General features: G+C 39.0%; 1 protein-coding gene across 2 annotated transcripts in view; it reads left to right on the top strand.

Moving 5' to 3' along the window:
- LOC130911118 (C2 domain-containing protein 3-like) overlaps positions 1 to 21,251 on the top strand; it is a 67,735-nt gene that overhangs the window by 6,872 nt on the left and 39,612 nt on the right. Inside the window, exons 4-14 of one of the 2 annotated variants that reach the window (XM_057828836.1) lie at positions 283 to 455; positions 522 to 625; positions 9,589 to 9,694; positions 9,770 to 9,910; positions 9,975 to 10,119; positions 10,195 to 10,304; positions 17,079 to 17,270; positions 17,351 to 17,466; positions 17,630 to 17,748; positions 17,845 to 17,970; positions 19,546 to 19,965. In XM_057828836.1, the coding sequence (XP_057684819.1) occupies positions 283 to 455; positions 522 to 625; positions 9,589 to 9,694; positions 9,770 to 9,910; positions 9,975 to 10,119; positions 10,195 to 10,304; positions 17,079 to 17,270; positions 17,351 to 17,466; positions 17,630 to 17,748; positions 17,845 to 17,970; positions 19,546 to 19,965 (1,752 nt within the window). The remainder of the gene's footprint in view (positions 1 to 282; positions 456 to 521; positions 626 to 9,588; positions 9,695 to 9,769; positions 9,911 to 9,974; positions 10,120 to 10,194; positions 10,305 to 17,078; positions 17,271 to 17,350; positions 17,467 to 17,629; positions 17,749 to 17,844; positions 17,971 to 19,545; positions 19,966 to 21,251) is intronic. The other variant, XM_057828837.1, reaches the window with a different exon arrangement.

Below are 21,251 nucleotides of genomic sequence, written 5' to 3' on the forward strand. Positions count from 1 at the left end.
ACTCAGGAATTTTATTTTGTATTTGCATTTAATGCTCTTTTGAAAGTGCAATCTCAGGAAGCCTTTGTTTTATATCTCCAAAAATTGATTCGGCAAAGCTTTAAATGTTGTTAATCCGATTACTCGATTATTTGAACTAACTAGTTCATAGATAAATTTACTACTAAAATAATCGCTACAGCCCTACTTCCAAGAGAAAAGTTTGCCATCTAACTGGCGCAGCCAATGTTATGTTCCTTGTTGGGGGTAAATAACAAACTTTATCCATGTTTCTGTTTGTAGGTCTCGCTTCACTTGGAGCCTCTGGCTGGAGCGTTCGAAAATCGCAGCTCTTCCATTCTCACCAATTACATCACCAGCAGTGTTCCACAGGTACCTTCAATGGCCCTGTTTGACGAGCATCCTGCTCCAGATGCCACCAAATCAGATGAGGGCGGCGATGGAAACACGCTACGGTAGGTCAAGGACCTTTTCCCACATTTACACTAGAGAAAACGCATGCTTATGCTTTCTGTTTTCAGAGAGGAAGATCAAATCGTAGAGAGAGACGAGTCGTTGGAGAACTTAAAGTTGCAAGCAAACTGTCAAAACACTGTGGATCAGCCAAATAATGACATCCTCTCAGGTGTGTCACAAAAGAAAATGTAGGACTAAATGAGTATTAAGACCACAATGAAAAGAAAAAAATGCATTTCCAAAAAAACAATTTTTTCCAGAACCATTAAAATTTCTTTGTAGAAATTAATAATAATCATAATCAGTAATGTAATCAGTGGTTCTTGTCCAAGAGAAAAGCCCAACAGGCCTATAAAGTTTTTCTCTAAACTCTATAGTTTTTCTTACAAGTTAAAAAAAAATTGCAGAAAAAAAGCTATTAAACTGTATTGGGGTCATGTTAAAAAAACAAAACAAAAGTGCTTAGAAAATGGATTTACATGAACTCTGCTTCATAATATATATACGATGCTAATTAGTACCCCAAAAAAAGTTCTACTCGCGGTTTCCCATCATTTTTTAATAATTAGCGTTTTTGTGTCTGTCTTTTTTTATTTTTTTATTTTTTTTTAAACTGTGATGCTGTGATATTTATATGGCGGAGTAGCATAGTCAGTGTGTGAAGCTGTTTTAGGTCATGCGCACCAATAGACCCTACCCACCGACGTCACAAAATCACGTGCTCGCTGTATGGTTCCGCCCCCTTGTCCGTCATTTTGTGTCTGTATTATCAATGGTCTCAATTGATCGAGCAATTTATAATGCATTTCATGGAAGACCCGGTGCTTTCGGATGCCGTAAACTCACTTGATGCGTTGCATAAAAGGCGTTATGTGGAAAAGCTTCAGTTTATCCATTCGCCAGATCCATATTTGATGCCTAAATCGATGTTTTTCGACCCGCTGTCTCCGCCGTATTTGCCTGACATCTGCTAGCTACCCTGATATGAACAACTATCTTGTCCACACAAAATCAGCCTATTCTCACTAAAGTTTGAAAAACTTTAAGAGCTTGGTGGCTTATAAATACTTCGTTGCTGGTTGGGTGAAACAGGTCCTCGTCCACGAAAATTCGGCAGGAATCTATCTTGTGCTTGGAAAGGTGAGTTACGAAATTTTCAATTCAAAATCTTTTGTTATTGCTAACATCCACTGTCAAGTCTAATGTATTTCATGTCGTTTGTCAATGGAGTTAGGGCTTTTAATGTTTATATGGTTTAGCGATAGCACTCTCACTACATACATACGTGTATGTTGTCGGCGATTAGCCTTGCAATGATCTTAATTGTGGTTGTCAGCCTAAAACCCTCTATATATATATTAAATGCATCTTACCAGATATAAAATGACTACTACATAATCTGTGGTAATCGTTTGGAGCCCAGTTTTCTCGTCGAATTGCAGCAGCCCATCTCGCTCTCTTCTCTCCGGGTCTCTCGGAATCCGGTAGAACTTCAAGTCTCTCCGTCTTCTCCATCTATCTTCTCTGTTTTTGCAACCGACCGCCACACACGCCTTCACCATTTTGATTATTAATGTTAACGAGCAGAAAAACACGTCGTAAATAGGAGGAATGTACGTAGTCGTAACAGGTAAACATGATGTGTTGACGGACAAATGGGCGGCACCAGTCAGAAGGAAGGAGTTGTGACGTCACGTGGGTAGGGTCTATAGGAGACGAGGATTGTTGTCATGGTTTCAAAAAAACACAACATGGCATCCACCGCGTCCGGCTCCGACACGGGCGAATATAAACAAAAGATAAGGAAACCGCATTCCAAATTTAGCCAAAAGGCATGGAAACGATGCTACATGCATCTCTCATCTGTCCAGGGCGAAGACGTGCAGGAATTTTCACAAAAACGGTGGGGAACTTGGAGCCTATGTCAGACGATGGGTTTCTCTGCTGGGTCCGTGCAAGAATGTTGGATTTTGGCAATGCTCCCGAGGACGCCGGTTTTCATAAAACATGCTACATGCGGTTTATTTGCAAAAGGCGTTTGATTTCTTTCTGTATGTCCTCGTCAGCCTTGCCAAATATTTCCATCCCCCTAACAACTGATGCCCTGTACCAACATTGCAGAAGAGCAAACGACCAAGCAGCAATTATGAAACATTGTCAGACAGGTAAAATGTGTGCCGCTTCACCCATTGGGAATGGGTGGCACATTGAGGATGTGCAGTTGGCATTACAAGGATGACTAAAAAGAATTCACATTGTAAGTTTTAACTTTATATGTGATCTGACCAGAAGCCCCCCAACCTCCGTTATTATTCAAATAATGCTGGGCCAGTCTTGGTTTAGTGGTCTGATGATGCTTCAGGCATAAATATAAAAATATAAATTTTGACCTTTTTAAAAACATGCCATCTAAATGAGAAGAAATTTAAATGAAAATTCACTTAGATTTTGGCTTGTTAGCTTAGATATATCGATTTTGAAGTGGGGGGGGCGATTTTTCTAATTCTATAGGGTTCGGTTCATGCACGGGTTTGGTACCTTCAGCAAGGTTAAGAACCACTGGTCTAAATTCCTGCACGTCTTCGCCCTGGACAGATGAGGCATGCATATAGCATCGTTTCGACTAAATTTGGAAGGCGGTTTCCTTATCTTTTGTTCATATTTGCTCGTGTCGGAGCTGGACGCGGTCGATGCCATGTTGTGTGTTTTTGAAACCATGACAACGATCCTCGTCTTCTATTGGTGCACGTGACCTAAAACAGCTTCACACACTGACTATGCTACTCCGCCGTATCAATATCACTGCGCCAAGGTTAAAAAAAAAAAAAAAAGACACAAAAATGCTAATTATTTTAAAAAATGTCTGGAAACCGTGAGTAGAATTTTTTGGGGGATACTAATTAGCGAGGTGTATATATTATAAAGCAGAGTTCATGTAGATCTATTTGCAGGCATGAAAATCTCTCACCTTTCGGCGAAATTCGCCGTTTTGAAGTCAAAAAGGATGACCTACGTGAATCGTGTAGATCCGAGGAGAAAATTTTTAAGGGGGGGGGGGGGGTCGTTTGTAGGCATGTGCCAGTTACCTTCACGGATTACCATGCTATGAAAACGTCGCGGTTACAAAACCACTAAAATTTTCCGTCATACAGTAGTACGTATTCGTTATTTTTCATGTGTCGAAAATGCAGCCAGAATTGGCTTGGCGCGGCAGCGCTTACCCCTTCCCCTGTTTAATGCTGCGTGTGTCAGTGACGCTATTCCAGCAAACCCAAAAACAAGCACTCCAAACGCACGGCGTAAATTCTTCAATTTATTGATCTCTCAAATCGTGGTAACTGAAATATACCAAATGAATACATTTAAAACGTTGTACACTCGTATTTTTCCACATGTGAGTAGCTTCAACAGTTTAGCTTCATGAAAAAGTTCGTCAAAAACAAAACACACATTTTCCTTTCAAATTCAATACACAAAGTTACTAAAAACTTACAAAGACGAATGATAGGCAAGGCTTAGCTAGGACATCAACTTCATTGAGGTTAGTTACAGCCGCTGAGAGAGGAACAAGTTTGTATGCGGGGAGGGAAAAAAAAAAGAGCGTCAAAGATCGCTAATTGCGACAGATGATCTTGTACTAAGCACAAATTCACATTCGCTGGAGGAGGTAAAGTATCACTCCCAATTGTTTTTAGATGAATGCATTTGCCAGCATATTGAATTTAGTGAGTAATGGTTTTCGTTTTCATATTTTGTGGTATGACAAAGTTACTGCCGTTCGTTGCAGCTTGCGTTGAACACTGCCGGAGCGTCCGGTGAAAAAATAGCTCCCGTTAAGGTAGCGTCAAGCTTGTGTATTTAACGGTAATATAAAAGCAGTGTTGTCAATAACGCGATATCGTAATGCGTAACTAATCTGATTACTTTCTTTCAGTAAAGAACAATCTAACGCGTTCATTTTTCTAAATCAGTAATCTGAGTAAAATTACTTTCCTTGATGCCTGTGCGTTACTATTACTACATAATGTGTGTAGAATGAAGAATACTGTAGTCATGGGAGTGACATCACATGTCACATTTTTTAATCGGGGATGGAACAAAAAGGGTCACGTGTATTACCATGATGCGTGAGCGCTGGGAGTTTGCGGCCAAAACAACATAGCCTTGCTACCTCGCCAGGATGCAATGAAATAGGCAGGAGATATACTACAAACGGCTGCATTTGCACACTGGAAACACAGCCATTACTTCACATTTTTGTCCAGTAAAGATAACAAAAATATCTCCGTGCGCTGCGAACTTTGCGCTGGCTCAAAAAGACTGTCGACCGCTATAAGCATCCAATTCAAGCACCACTTGGAATTACAGCACAACAGGTAACACGACAGCCAGGACTTTTTGATACTGCTCGTGCTCAATCCTCGGTTCAAGCTCAGTTGTTGTTGAGGGTTTTGAAAGCTTAGGTTTAAAGAAATTCTAAATATCCATCTTGCCTCCTCAGCTGTAGTTTTGGCTAAGCAATGCAAACGGCTGTCTCTAAGGTTCTATAGTCACATGATCTGTTCGAAAAATAATTTGGACCCATTATGAAATACTTTGACGGATTCATTTTTGTTGTTTGTTTTATTGCTCTAAAACTTTTATAGACAACATTTTAATGGCCATATTCAATGGTCTTTATTTTAAAGGGGAAGTTCAGAAGTTTTCACATTAGGCTTAATCTTTGAGTTAGCCGGGGTTTAATTCGTCGTTGGAAATGATTTGAACAAATTCTGTGCAGTTTGACAGTTATTTGTTAGTTTCAGGGCTCCGGAGTGGCTAAGCTAGCGCGAGTCAATGGTGGTTGAAATCAACTCCTTCAACTAATTAAACCCCCGTTAACTCGAATATTAAGCCTTATGTGAAAAATTAAAATGGTCAAATTCGCCACATGTAGGACGTTTTGCCGACGGCGGACATTTTGGCAGAACGCCAGAACATATTTACTCCACACCTTTCTCACCTTTTTAACCCCTGACCCATTTTCATGCCTGTATTTGAGTGGAACGAACCAACACAATCTCGCTCAGCCAATACAGCCTATATGTGAACAATTCTTGTTTTTTTCCTATAAACTTGTACTAATCCTAGGCGAAGTTCATACAGCAGGTCTTAATGCACAATTCCGATTTTTTTGTCATATCTGTTTTATTTGGCATGCCTGTTCGGACTGCCTTTGTCCATTGAGCACGTTCAATTATTACGTATGCACACTAATTTGCAGTCCGACACGCGCTGAGTAAACTGACCTGCATGCGCAGAAGCATCAAAACAAATGACTACACATGCTGGCTGTATGTCATTCCAGGGTGATCATATTTATTTCCCAAAAGAACACACTAATAACAGATAGTCTTATATTCAAAGTTTATATACTTTATATGGATTGATAGAAGGCATTCACGCACTGTGGGTGCATGACGCACACACCTAATAAGCCTTACGTGTGTGCGTCAGGTGCCCCGACTCAGCCATGCAGGGCTGTCAACAGAATTGTAGGGGCCCGGGGACTAGAGACCATTATAGGACCCCCCCCCCCCGCCACCGGCTTGTCACGACAACATACGCAGTACTTTTAACGCTTTGCAAGCCATGACTGTTTCATTTTTCAAATTATTTAATTTGAGATGGACAGTTAAATTTTACAGACCGTAATGTGATGTGACACAATATAAACAAACCATTTCCATCTATTGTCCCAAGTAGGCTACAATACAATACAACTGAGAGTGCTATGCCTGCCTGCTAAGAAATAAAAACAATATAACTAAACATCCTGTGCCTTATAGGTCTTCATTACTACTAATACAACAACAACAACAGCATTCATAATGAATGCAGACTGACTGACACACGCTCCCTACCGATCTGCGGCTGCTGCGCTGAGTGGGACCCGGGATGCACCCCCTCCTCAGCTCTGACTGTGGGCTGCCTGACAGCTCCCTGTCTCTCCCTGACAGGCTCCTCTGCTGTTCCACTGTTGCTCGTTTGTGCTGTTTCGGTGATGGATTCGTATTAGCGGTTGCTATAATACACAGTGGGTTGTAAACCCAAGATAAATCAAGCCGCTGGACCCGAGTCTGTTCAGCCTCACGCACCTGCTCCCCACAGACTGACTTATATCCCTGATCTCCCATCCCCTTCTCTCTTCTCGGCTCAACGTAAGCAGCATGTCTTGTCATACTGCTCAATAAGCTACAAGCGGCTGGTGACAGACTCGAATCGGGCTTTGGTCACGGTGATCGCGAATGCGAACGGTCAGTGTTAGCGGCTGTTGTTCACTTACCGACATCACCGTCTACAGCCAACTCTAGCCCTAATTCTCTGGCTTCTTGTCCCCTTTTTAAAAACTTCATCATTTTTTCACGTTCGCCTCTATGACCTTCATCTATTTTTTTTTTCTTTTCTTTTCTGCGCACCCGAATTATGACGACTCGCCATGTTTAGAGTTTATAACAATGACAGATTTTAATTTCCCGCTTCAGGGCACGCACGTAGTGTAGCCTTGAGTGCGTCAGTGCGGGGTCAAACCATTCTCTGCTAAGACAGAGGGGGTCGGGGGGGACATTGTGCAAAAAAAGGAAAAAAAATATATTTGAAATTAGGGCTGTCAAACGATTAACATTTTTTAATCGAGTTAATTACAGCTTAAAAATTAATTTATCGTAATTAATCGCAATTCAAACCATTTATAAAATATGCCATATTTTTCTGTAAATTATAGTTGGAATGGAAAGATAAGACACAAGACATATATACATTCAACATACGGTGCATAAGTGCTGTATTTGTTTATTATAACAATAAATCAACAAGATGGCATTAACATTCTCTTAAAGCGATCCATGGATAGAAAGACTTGTAGTTCTTAAAAGATAAATGTTAGTACAAGTTATATAAATTTTATATTAAAACCCCTCTAAGGCGGCACGGTGGCTGAGTGGTTAGCACGTCTGCCTCACAGTTCTAAGATCAAGGGTTCAATCCCGGGCTTCAGCCTTCCTGTGTGGAGTTTGCATGTTCTCCCGTGCCTGCGTGGGTTTCCTCCAGGAACTCCGGTTTCTTCCCACATCCCAAAAACATGCATGGTAGGCTGACTGAACACTCTAAATTGTCCGTAGGTATGAGTGTGTGCGTGAATGGTTGTATGTCTCCTTGTGCCCTGCAATTGGCTGGCAACCAGTTCAGGGTGTCCCCTGCCCCGAGTTAGCTGGGATAGGCTCCAGCACCTCCGCGACCCTCGTGAGAAAAAGCGGCATGGAAAATGAATGAATGAATTAACCCCTCTAAATGTTTTAGTTTTATTCAATTTTTTTTTTTTAAATTTTCAATCAAAAAATAAAACTAGTAGCTTGCTATTGTTTATGTCAATAATTACACCATGCTCGCTCATTGTGCTGAAACCTATAAAATCATTTGGGCCGAAGCGCCAGCAGAGGGCACCAAACACCAAAAAACAAGTAACAAAGCGATCATTACACTGTGCTGTCATTTTAATCTGTTTGAGCGGGGCATGTGCGTTAATTGCATCAAATATTTCAACGTGATTAATTAAAAAAATTAATTACTGCCCGTTAACGTGATAATTTTGACAGCCCTATTTGAAATATTTAATATGTTCAAGTTTTTAAGTATATATCGAGTCGAACATAATATTTACTCAGACACTGATTTAAATAAAAAAGAAATATGTGAATGTAAAGTGAAATGATGGGTCATTCCGGGGCTCCTATGGTCCTGAGGCCCAGGACAACATACCCAGTGTCCCCCCCGTCGACGGGCTTGCGGCCATGGAAGCAATACGGAAATATAGCTTATTTGGCGCACAGAAAGAAAACCAAGCATTATCAGGCTTATCCTTTTCATTCATTTTTCATCATTTTATTCATTTATTTATTTATTTTTATGACTGTGGTCAAGCCCGCCTCCTGCATAAAAGCAGAGTTCAAGCTAGGCGTTAAAGCTAAAGCACAGCTACATAGCTGCCATGCTGCCTGCTGCTCTCGCTCTTTGCTGACATAATTGCTGCATTAATTCCGATTTGGGGGACTGGACTCTTCAGACCGCCGCCACATTCTGGAAAAATGTGGCCCGGATCGGATTTAAACCACATACAAAAGTGACACAGATCGGATTTGAAATGGTCCACTTCCATGCGATTTCTCCCGTTCAGACCGTCAAGTTAATGCCATCACTCGAGTCGGAAAAACAGGAAAAAAACGGATTTGTGCATTAAGACCAGCGGTCTGAACCTAGCCTTACAATACTGAAGTGACTGAAGAAACAGTTCTTTTTTTTAATATAAGATAAATGAGATTGTACATGTGATAGTACAAGAGTTCTTCTCAATTCTTGAAAGAATTGAACCTTATTTAGTGGCATTCTGTCCCCCGCCCCTAAAAATACCCTTTTACATACACCATTTCTTTGAAAAATGACTACTATTCTTGAAAATTTTCAAATTTTCTCCGAAAAGAAATTACCGTATTTTTCGGACTATAAGTCGCACCTGAGTATAAGTCGCACCAGCCATAAAATGCCCAATGAAGAGGAAAAAAACATATATAAGTCCCACTGGAGTATAAGTCGCATGTTTGGGGGAAATATACTTGATAAAATCCAGCACATAGAACAGATATTTCATCTTTAAAGGCAATTTAAAATAAAAAATACAATATAGAACAATATGCTGAATAAGTGTACAGTATGATAATGTTACATGATGCATGAACAACAAAATGCGAACGTTGCCAGTATGTTAACGTAACATAGCTATTAAGAGTTATTCAGATAACTATAGCATAAAAAACATTTAAACAAGTTTAGCAAACCATCAGTTTCACTCCAAAACACCAAAATAACATGTGAAATGATATAAAAATGCGTTAATAATTTCACACATAAGTCGCTCCTGAGTATAAGTCGCACCCCCAGCCAAAGTATGAAAAAAACTGCGACTTATAGTCCGAAAAATACGGTATTTTTCCTTTTAAGAATTTGAAAAGAATTCAAGTGACATGTTTTTAGTGTAGCCCTAATCTACTTGCTACTAGCATACTGTACAACTAATGCATCCCATTCACTTTGCCTCAGCCTCTATGGAGTGTGGCAACAAACTTAGGGACACAATGGCAACATCAGATCTGGAAAGTGACAAAACTTCTATCCCGGTTCTCAAAGACTTTCAACTTCCAACCATGTGAGTGTCTTAAAAGTGCTTTAATGACATAATCAATTTTATTTGGCACATTTTTTTCTATTCCTGTGTCTTCAGCCCCTCCGAAATATTCTTTGAAAACATCCTGCTTGCCGATTCAGCCGTCAAGCAGTCAGAAGACAATGCAGTTGTCGATTGTGGTCTTGGTTGTTCTTCTGACATGGATGGCAGAGCTGTGGAGCTCCTACTCGGGTACAGGTACTTTACATGCGCTTGAGTGGAGGTATTCCTTTTTAATGCATGTGATGCTGTCTGTATTTAGATCGAAGACGTCCGTGCCTCCACTGTGGCAAGGTGAGGCCGACTTCTTCGAGTCTCCATCCAGTCACGGCAGCTTGAGTGGAGACAGTGAACTCGGCGACCCGCAGTATGACAACAGCTTGCTGGAAAATCTGTTCTACAAAACAGTATGTGTACAGTATGTGTTAAAAATAAACATCGCATTTGGCGTTTGTCTTTTTATACACATTTTTGTTTGTCAGACGTCAGAGTCAAGAGCAGAGGAGATGGCAGGTAACGGTGAAAGGCAGAAGAACGGTGTATCTCAAACTGAGAAACGGTTGAAACAGTCTGCGACCAAGTCAAGGGAAAAGTAAGGCTGCTTCATGTTTACTATTATGATAGATGCTTTTTAAGTAAGGGTGTGACAAAATAGCGAAATGGTGATATATCGTGATACTTTGTATCTCAAAAGGTTATCGATATGCTCCTGTCAAGAATCGAGATATCGGTTTAAAAAGGTGTCAATCAAAAAAAAAGGGCTGCCATTGATGGTGCTCGACGCCCAATCCATTTAGACTGGTAACGTTTGTTCATTCAAAACCAGAGCATTCACAGTCATTCAGTCTGAATTTCGTGACATTTACAGGTCACTTGCTTTTCATTTTAGGGCATTTACAGGTCATTTCCTGTTGGGTTTGAGTCACTGCCTATTAATTTGGGTGATTCCCAGGTCTCTTCCTGTTCTGTAAGGCAAGGCAAGGCAAGGCAAGGCAAATTTATTTATATAGCACAATTCAACACAAGGCAATTCAAAGTGCTTTACATCACATGAAGACCATAAAAATCACATTTAAATCAACACAACGTAAAAACCAAGACAAAAGATCGCATTTAATCACAGAATAAAAATAAATAAATAAAAATAAAACAACAATAAAAATAAAGCAAAAACTACTACTAATAATAATCATTGAAATCAGCAATGGGGATAAGCACAAGAGGAATAGAAGGCAGGTAGGTTGAAATATATAGACAGTTATGGATATGCAGTGCCAAACAAAAGCGTTTTTAGCCCTGATTTAAAGGAGCTAACAGTTTGAGCATACTTCAGACGTTCGGGTAACTTGTTCCAGAGGTGAGGAGCATAATAACTAAATGCTGCCTCACCCTGCTTGGTTCTTGTTCTTGGAACATGCAGAAGACCCGTTCCAGACGACCTTAGGGGTCTAGATGTCTCATAGGAATCTAACAAGTCAAGCATGTATTTTGGTCCAAGGCCATTAAGTGTTTTGTAGACGAGCAGTAGTATTTTATAGTCTATCCTTTGACTCACTGGAAGCCAGTGTAGTGATTTCAAAACCGGTGTAATGTGGTCCAGCTTCCTTGTATTTGTGAGGACTCTGGCTGCTGCATTCTGTACTAGCTGCAGCTTCCTGACTGATTTTTTATCAAGACCTGTAAATATACCATTGCAGTAGTCCAATCTACTGAAAATGTCTCCATGTCTTGTTGAGTCAGAAGCCCCTTAATTCTGGTTATATTTTTTAGGTGGTAATAAGCGGATTTAGTGACGGACTTTAGATGGCTATCAAATTTTAGGTCTGAGTCAATAATTACGCCAAGGTTTCTGACTTGATTTGTAGCTGTAAGTGACATTGTGCTAAGTTGGCTGCTCATCTTTGACCTTTCCTTTTTTGGCCCAAAAATGATCACCTCTGTCTTCTCCACATTTAACTGGAGAAAATTCTGGCACATCCATTCATTGATTTGACGAATGCATTTACTCAGGGAGACTAAGGGACTATAATCATGTGGGGACACAGAAATGTACAGTTGTGTGTCATCTGCATAGGCGTGATAGGAGATGTCATACTGTTCCATTATCTGAGCTAACGGAAGCATATAGATGTTAAATAAGAGTGGTCCAAGAATTGTAACACAAAATAAACAGCAAGTGACCCATAAAATACCCCATAATCAACTGGATGTAACTGAAAATCAACAGGTAAATGACCTAAATGGCCCAAAGTGACCTCATTGCCTGGCATCGGCTGCCAATGACGGCCATAGACGTTCAATCCGTTTGAAGTGGGAGTGAACTTTCGTTCATTCGCTGCCACCCTCCCAGTTCAAATGGATTGGACGTCTACTAGTGATAAACTCATTCCAATACTCAGCAGAAGCTTGTTTTCTGTTTATTAGTTTTTTGTAGAATATCCTAGAATGATTTCCTGACCAATGTATCGAAAATCGTTGTATCGCTATATCGTCAGATCATCGTTATCGTTAGCTTTGTATCGCAAATCGTATCGTATCGTGAGGTACGAAGAGGTTCCCACTCCTATTTTTAAGTTTATATGTTGGGGCTCTTGTTTCAACTATTTTGTTGGCATTTGACCTTTTAGCCAAACACAACACATTCATGTTGTTGTAAGCATTATCTGACTACAACAATGAATTTCCAAAAAGTACACCATTTAATCCAAGACGAGAACAGTCAAAAATAGCAAGAACAACAATGAAAACTGTCAGACTGTCAAGACTGACATCACACTTGGCATCCTGAGAAGTGACGATTTCTGAAGGAAATGTTCAGTCTTTTTGAAGGTGCCGGGAGGGAGGGAGGCCGATCGGAAGGGCTGTCGGGGTAGTGGCCAGGGCTGTCGCTAGTCTTGGATTGAGCAAAAGAGGTGGTGGCCTGTGCTGTCGGGCGTCTGCATGGAGTGGGCTGATTCGACGTCAGTTTAGAACAATATATCCGCCCATTATCGTATGGCGAGGGTGTGACGTGGATCTTCACATAACTGCATACTCTTCTTCTTTTCCGTTTGGCTTTTTACTCCAGGGGTAGCCACTAGGGGCGTGGGAAATTTCCGCTTCTTAGATTATTTGTGATTCGGGTGTGGAAGATTCGAGAATGATTCACAAACATCCAAATTCTGATTATGTAATTATACCAGTTGAAGCAAAACTAAAACACAGTCAGCGTGGTCTTCGGGATGCAATGAGGAATGGACAGAGTGTAAATATCATGTTCAACTCATGCCGCTAGATAAAAAAAAAAATAATACCGGCACCTAACTGCGGCCGACAGCCGCTACAAACAACGCCCAGTTGCTAGTTGCTACAAACATACGGCCACATAATGCTACGGTAGATATCACATATATATTGAACTAGATGCAAAATGACAGACGACTGCAGCGTTAGAACATGTATAGAGAACTAGATGCGAAATGACAGACTTGCCGGAGTTAGTAACAGCCGCCATCTTAAAGCAGTAGACTTCTCTGGAAGGCTCTGTTGTAGCAAACCTAATGAACTTTTTATCTAAAATATTCCTAAATCTGCAAAATCTTGACTTGAATCTAACTTTAAATGATGAAACAGTTTTAAAACTTTAACATGTCGAAAGTAGACAGAAGGGAAATTATGAAATAAAGGGAGCAATTTTAACAATTTAACGGTTGATGCACAACATTACATTAATTGAATGTAGTTTACAGCTGCTGATAGAAAATGGGGATATTTTATTTACTGTTTTGAACTGTTAACATGATACTGAAATAGTCGTTTGGTTTAGCCTTAGAGGGTGTGTGTGTGTGTGTGTGTGTGGGGGGTGGTGTTTCAATCATCGATTTGTAATCGAATCGTAGCCTCTGAATCGTATTCGAATCGTTAGGTGCCCCAAGATTCCCACCTCTAGTCGCCACAACGAATCAGTTGCCTCCATCTAACCCTGCCCTTTGCCCTCACAGCAACGACTGGCTTGTTCTTATCACTTCGTCATTCATTTCTTGCATAAAGGGCTCCTTTGCCTGCCCACACAAATATTCTTTCTCATAATACTTTGGATGTATTTTATTGTTAGTTTTACTATGGGTAACTTGTAATATATTAATTTTATTTTGTACTAAAACAATAGTAGCAGGCATGTCAATGATAAAAAAATACCAAGAAATTACCATATCCTTTCAACTTTTAAAAACCTTTAATACACTCTGCTTGATGTCTCTGGCGACAGTAGTGATTTTTTTTTTGTACGGGCAAATGATGTTAATTTAAAGCAACACTATGTAACTTTTCAGTTTTGGTCGATTTTAGCGACGTTGGTGGACAAAAGCGGTAGTATTTTGCCTTAAGGAAGATTGCGTTTCCCATGAGGACCAGCACACACTGTCATAGTGTAGGCATGAAAATCTCTCACCTTTCAGCAAAATTCGCCGTTTTGAAGTCAAAAAGGGTGACCTACGTGAACTGTGTAGATCCAAGGAGACAATTTTTAGGGGAAGGGGGTGCCGCCCGGACACCTTTAACGGACGCACGCACGGAAGCACGCACGGACGCACAATGTTATGATAGTTGCAGCTGGTTACTGAGCGAGAGATTTACTCCTTTTCAAAAGACTTGAAAATTAATTTGTGTATGAGACAGCCAGGAACCCGGCGGTCGCACTTCTGTGTGCAAGTTATTTTTTTAGAGCGAGAGTAGAAGAGAGATAGTTCGTTTTTTCTTGCCTTTCAGTTGTCCAGCAGTATGTTCAAGTTGTGTTAATTGGAAAATGTCCCTAGTGTGTTGCTAAGTCCCGTGTGCAAGAGGTGAGTACACGAACCCTCTTGTACTGTTTAGCTAATTATTCAGTATATATATATATATATATATATATATATATGGCTAATTAATTTATTGTTGTTTTTGAGATGTTACTAGTTAGCGGCGAGCACTCTGCTTATTAGCGGCTTCACTAACATGTATTTCCATGTCAAGTTGTGCATTGTTTGGTGGTGTACAAAAGTTAATTCAGATACAGAACGTGTAAACCCAGGATTAAGTACAGTGGTAACACTACAAACATGGGAAATAGTACAGAAATCTGTAAAAACAAAGTATATTGGTTAAAAGAAGTCTTATTTCAAAAGACACTTTGTTTCCAGAAAATGTGGAATTCATTCCACCAGTTTAATTTTTTTTTTTTTTTTGTATTGTTGGGAGAAATAAGTACTGCTGTTTGAAACAGCTAATGTATTGTTGAGAAATAAGTAGTCTTTAAAATGGTTAATATTTTGCACTTTCTTATAAAAAAGAGAAAAAAAAACAGTTTAAGGGCAGCTTTTTGTTGTATAGTCATGTTTCCATCGTTCCTGTTGAATCATTAGGATATTTTAAATAAATAATGGGCATAAATTTGTTTGGCTACTTTATTCATTCGTAATATATGATGCATCGATAAACATGATAATCGCGATCACCATCAGCACCGTGATAATTGTTCAATAATCGAATCGTAGCACCTTGAATCGAATCGAATCATGGGGTCCCTAAGATGACCACACACTGTGTGGTGCCTCCTGCAGATCACTGAAACTGTGGGTCGACAGTGCTCAATATTTTGTTGGGTTGCACAGTATACCAGAACATATTTCCTCCACACTTTCCTTCTCACCTTTTTAACCCCTGACCAATTTTAATGCAAATGTTATGAAAATATTTTATAAAGGTTGAAAAGTTACCTAGTGTTGCTTTAACGAAAAGTTATAATATAAAGCAACAGACGACACCTAGTATAAAAGGCCTTCATGTGAAAAATAGAGGCTAAAAATGGCTACTGTCATTTAAAAAGGTCTGACAATGGTTATTTTCCCTACTTCTGGGAAATATTTTCATTTACATTTTTTTACAGTTTGACATATAATTAAGATGAATATGTATTAAAGTTGGCTATTTTTCCATGTAAGTTTTTCTATAGACTTTATAATGTATTGACAGGATACAGGGCGCGGGGCCGATAAATAGGGGGCGTGCATTGTTGGCAAGGCCATCAAAGCTGACCGAGTGGAATGAATCACAGACAGAGCTTTTTTCATTTAAAATTCTTGTGAATTAATGCTGAAATCCCAGAGTTCTTTATAGATATGGACGTAAAAGTCTCGAGTCTTGGTTAAAAGCAAAAAAAAAACAAAAATGTGCAGTTAGCGTTTATTTTACATAAATACATCGAAGTACAATGTTAGTGTGTTAGTGAATGTAGCTAGCAGCTACCTGATGTAAACGGAGCTTTTCCGTGAAAATTCCTGTGAATAAATGCTTAAATCCCCGAATTCTTTACAGATATGTATGTAAAACAGTCTCAATTCTTGGTTAAAAGCAAAACAAAAAAAAAACACAAAAAAAAACGTGTATTTAGCGTTTATTTCACGTAAATATGTCCAAGTACAATGCTAGTCTGTTAGTGAATGTAGCTAGCTGCCGCGAAGTCGTCAAAGCTGACCGAGTTGAATCACAGACAGAGGTTTTTTCATTTAAAATTCTTGTGAATAAATGCTTCAATCCCCGAGTTCTTTATAGGTATGGACGTAAAACGATTCTTGGTTAAAAGCAAAAAAAAACAAAAAAAAACGTGCAGTTAACGTTTATTTTACGTAAATACATCGAAGTACAATGCTAGTGTGTTTGTGAATGTAGCTAGCTGCCGCCTGATGTAAACGGAGCTTTTCCGGTAAAAATTCCTGTGAATAAATGGTTAAATCCCTGAATTCTTTATAGATATGTATGTAAAACAGTCTCGATTCTTGGTTAAAAGCACACAAAAAAAAACATACAGTTAGCGTTTATGTTAGGTAAATATGTCGAAGTACAATGCTAGTCTTTTAGTGGATGTAGCCAGCTGCCGCCTGATGTAAACGGAGCTTTTCCGGTAAAAAATCTTGTGAATAAATGCTTAAATCCCCGAATTCTTTATAGATATGGACATAAAACAGTTTCGTTTCTTGGTTAAAAGCAAAAAAAAAAAAAACGTGCATTTAGCATTTATTTTACGTAAATATTGCGAATTATGATGCCAATGTGGTAGCGGCTAATTTCTCCCATAGATTTTTTTCACAAAGTTTCAAAAGGCATGCATGGTATGAAAAATATAATCATTACCTTGAATCCTCGGACAAATCACTCCTGACACAATCTTTCCTGTTTGTATGCGGTACAGCTTTCGTACTTTTTCAATAGAAATCCGGCATTAGATCGCTGCAAGCGTGTTTGTGAATAGCTCTTCTTGATGTGGGCTCCCTACTTGAATGCGAGGCACAGTGCATGACCGATCTGAGCCGTCAATACAATATGAAAACTATGTTTTTTCTTTATGATTTAGTCCTGTTTTAGAGCTTCAAGGCGATCTAGCTAATGCCGACATTCCTCTGAACCTGGAGCAGCTGGCATTTTTGAGTTTCATGAGATCAGCCAAAGTGACTGTCGACTCAATGAGTGTGCCTAAGGACTGTGCCAGCCCCCCGTCCGTGAAGACCCCATGCAAATCTCCTTCCCTGTTACGTAGAAAGAAAACGTAGGTGTTTTTTTTTTTTTTTTGTACAAAATCTATATTTTGAAATACAATAGTTAAGGAAGCTCCCCTCATTTTTGCAGCACATATTTTGTCGAGTACGCGTTCCCCAAGACTTCCTCCTCCAATCGACCGGCACGAAATTTGGTGCCCGGGGTGGATGTGACCAGGGCTGCTTCCAGTAATGTTGCAGGAGGAGGTATTGTGTATTTTTAATGCACTGGCTGCCATTGACGGCTATAAATGTCCAATCCATTGTGACATTCAAAATGAATTAGACAAAAATCGCCGTAAATGGCAGCGAATGAATTAAGTTCTGTACATAATGTACTGTTGCTTGTATTCTGTTTGTATATTTCAAGTGGTCAGCTTCCATCAGCTCTCCATGTTTCCCGTCCGCTTCAGCAAAACAACAGTTAAAAGGTGGTGGGCAAGTGATCTCCTTTTCCGCATTTTCGCTCGAAAACATGACCAAAATAAGGTGAGTTTTATGACAACAGATTAATATTAAAATGTGACCATACCTACATAGTGGCGAGAGCACAGTATTGATCTCATTTGTTATTTTTTCCTGCAGGCTGTTCTAATCGGAGAGGTCGCTTATCCACTGCGTTGTCTGCTGCAGAGCCAGCAGCTCAGCGAGTCTCTCACACTGCCTGTGCATGCTGTGGAGGGCGCAAAACAGGAACTTTGTGTTCTCAGGGTAAATGAGTGTATTTGTAATTAGGGCTGCAGCTATTGATTATTTTAGCAATTATTTAATCGATCAATTAGTTAGTTCGAATAATTGAGTAATCGGATTAGGAACATTTAATGCCTTGCAGAATACATTTTAGGAAATGTAAAACAAAGGCTTGCTAGGATTGCACTTTCAAAAGATCATTAAATGCGAATACAAAATTCCCTAGTGTTTTTTCAAACAATACAGAATTGCACTTTAATTTCACAAAATCAATAAATGCATTTAAAAATAAATTCAAATACTTGAGCTTAGCTTCAAATGGTATAAAAAATAAAACAAAAATACGGATCGAAGTACAACATAAGAACAATTGGTTAACTTGTATAGCAAAAGTCTGCTAGCTTAAATGCTATAAAATGCAAACTTTTTTTTTTAACAATGCTTTTAACAAATTGTTCAAACACATATTCCCGCAAAAAATGCTAAATGTACCTCTAAATTACGAACGCATAAACAATCATATGATCTTAGACAAAAACGTACAACATTATGTTGGTCTTAACAGGGAGCAGCTGTATCCAGCCATATTGGATAAGTTGTCATATTTACTGTTGCCACTAGAAGGCAGTGTATCCACACAAATCAAGAAAACTAAATGCAAACACTTTCAAAACAAGCTGTTACAACGCCATTTCAATTAAACAAATCTTCGAAGCAGCAAAATTTGATTCGAACCTTTTTTCTAATCAAATTACTTGAGTTAATCGATTGATCGTTGCGGCACTTGTTGTTATCGTTGTGTTTTGTTTTGTTTTGTTTTGTTTTGCTTTAGGGATTAATCTGCTGCGGGTACTTATACTTTTCAAGAATTAAATCAGATTTTTCGAATTACAGTCCTAGATAAAAAGAATTGACTCTCTCCAAGAAAATTGTGTAACCGTAGTAAGAGAATTTTTTAAGGTATAAAGTTTATCAAAGAAAAGTTAGAATTATTCAAACATAGTCCTATTTTTTAGGAAAAAAGGTGGATTTTTTTTTTTTTTTAAAAAGGCAAACTGTTGTAAGGATGTTATCTTTTATAAATAAAATAATTGAATTATACTGTGTGTATGAGAAACAGTCAAAATCTTTTGAGTTTTTTTTTTTTTTTTTTTTTTTTTTTTGGAACACAAGTTAAAACTTTACAAGCAGAATTCCAGGAACAAAAACAATATTTTGAGGGGGAAAAACAATCTGAGAAAAACAGTTGTAATTTTAGTTGAGTATTTTTTTTTTTTAATTAGAATATTATGATGAAGGTTCTACAATATATACTGGATTTAAAAAAAAAAACAAAAAACTATCAGGCTTTCCTCAAATGTACTTACCATTTGTTAATTTTTCAATTCAAACTTGCAAGAATGAAGGTGAAAGAGTAAAGACACCTGTTTCTGAACTGTCAATAATAACAAATCTAAAACAATCCTATATTGTGAGAAGTCTGAATTTTAAGTCGAACATTCCTTTGAAAAACTGCTTTAGTTTTAAGGGATTAAAGTTGTATTTCTTCAGAATAAAAATCAATTTTTGAAGAGAAGAAACATTTTCATTTCCCAGGTGCTGCTCCAACTTTGTACCAACCATGGAGTCTCTGAAACTTCTGAAAAAAGAGACTCCTCATCTTCACGCAGCCCTCAAAGAGAGTCTTCTACTACGTCGCAGTTTGTCGACATTTACTCGAATCATCTCACCGGCCGCTCTTCAGAAGACATTGCACTAAATGTTCCACTTCAAAATTCCATGCTCACCCCTTATCCGACACGGCACACACCGCCGGACCCGGCACGACGTCTGACACCAGAAGAACCCGAGGTCCTGTTGCACACGTTGCTCATGGTGCCGGACGGCAAGAACTTTAACAGTGGCCCGGCGCAGGCTGTCAACGTCTACTTGAACTGTAAACTCTTCTGGTGCGACGAGGTGGTGAGGTCTGTTGTCAGCTGGGGCCGTGCCAATCCTTCATTTAACTTTGTCCAGGTGGGACGTGACTTCATTAAAGATTTTAAAATGGGTCATTTTGGAAGTGCAGTACAGTGATCCCTTACTTATGGCTGTTAATGGGGAACAGAACCAATCGCGTAAAGTAAAAAAAAAAAAAACCAAAAAACACAAAGTTGCCCCCCCCCCCCCCCCCCCCCATAGGCTGCTTTAAGACCACATGGATGAAATTAAAAGTAAAATTGGGGAGAAAGAGTTAAACCTCGGTTAACTACATTTCTCAGTCTAATTAACGTTAACAGTAGACAACACATGCAGGAGGACACTTCTCTAAGCAGCTTCCTACTCAACTTTTGCAGATTAGCAAGTTCACACAGTTTAATGTTATGCTAACGCTGATGCAGGTTGGACTTTCAGAGGCAAAATTGGTGTTGTGATCCCTACCTCCACAACATTGATGTCTTTTTACATTTCTTACAGTGGCTGCTGCTGGCTAGAAAAAAAATACTTCCAATATCCCTAATATCTAATGTGTGTTTGTGTGTGTGTGGGGGGGGTGGTCAAGTCATTAGCAATCAAATGTGCGTTTAGGAGGAAAAAAATGAACCAGCACATTCAGCAAGTGAAAAGAGGTACATGTAAGTCAAAACATAATGAAAATAATTCACTTAATAATGGTGGGGTCAATTGCAACCATTGAAACATATGGGCAGACAATCTAAAATGATCTAACTGAAGTCATTATCTAACGCAAATAAAGTTGTTAAAGGTTAATGGGGACAATTTGAGCATTCTGAGAAGTTGGTAGTGTTTTGTCCCTACCGTCCCTATGCAAACCTACGCCCTCTGTTTATATAATATCAATAAGTGTAACATGAAACATGTAAATATTGATATCATAAATAACACATAATATAATGTATAAATAATACATTATTCTCTCATATGATTCGTGTGAATGTGTGTTAATACATACATACATACAGTGGGGAGAACAAGTATTTGATACACCGCCAATGGGTTTTCCCATTGGCAGTGTATCAAATACTTGTTCTCCCCACTGTACATACATAAAAACATACATACATACATGGGTTGGACAAAATAATGGAAACGCCCTAAAAAATCTACAAAAACTATTTTTAATAGGGTGTAGTCCGCCTTTTGCGGCAATTACAGCCTCAATTCTCCGAGATATTGATTCATACAACTTGTGAATTATTTCCAAAGGAATTTTAAGCCATTCTTCAGTTAGAATACCCTCTAACTCTTTTAGAAACGATGGCGGTGGAAATCGACGTCTTAACTGAATCTCTAAAACTGAC

This window comes from Corythoichthys intestinalis, unplaced genomic scaffold, assembly GCF_030265065.1.
Source record: "Corythoichthys intestinalis isolate RoL2023-P3 unplaced genomic scaffold, ASM3026506v1 HiC_scaffold_23, whole genome shotgun sequence".
Taxonomy (NCBI): Eukaryota; Metazoa; Chordata; class Actinopteri; order Syngnathiformes; family Syngnathidae; genus Corythoichthys; species Corythoichthys intestinalis.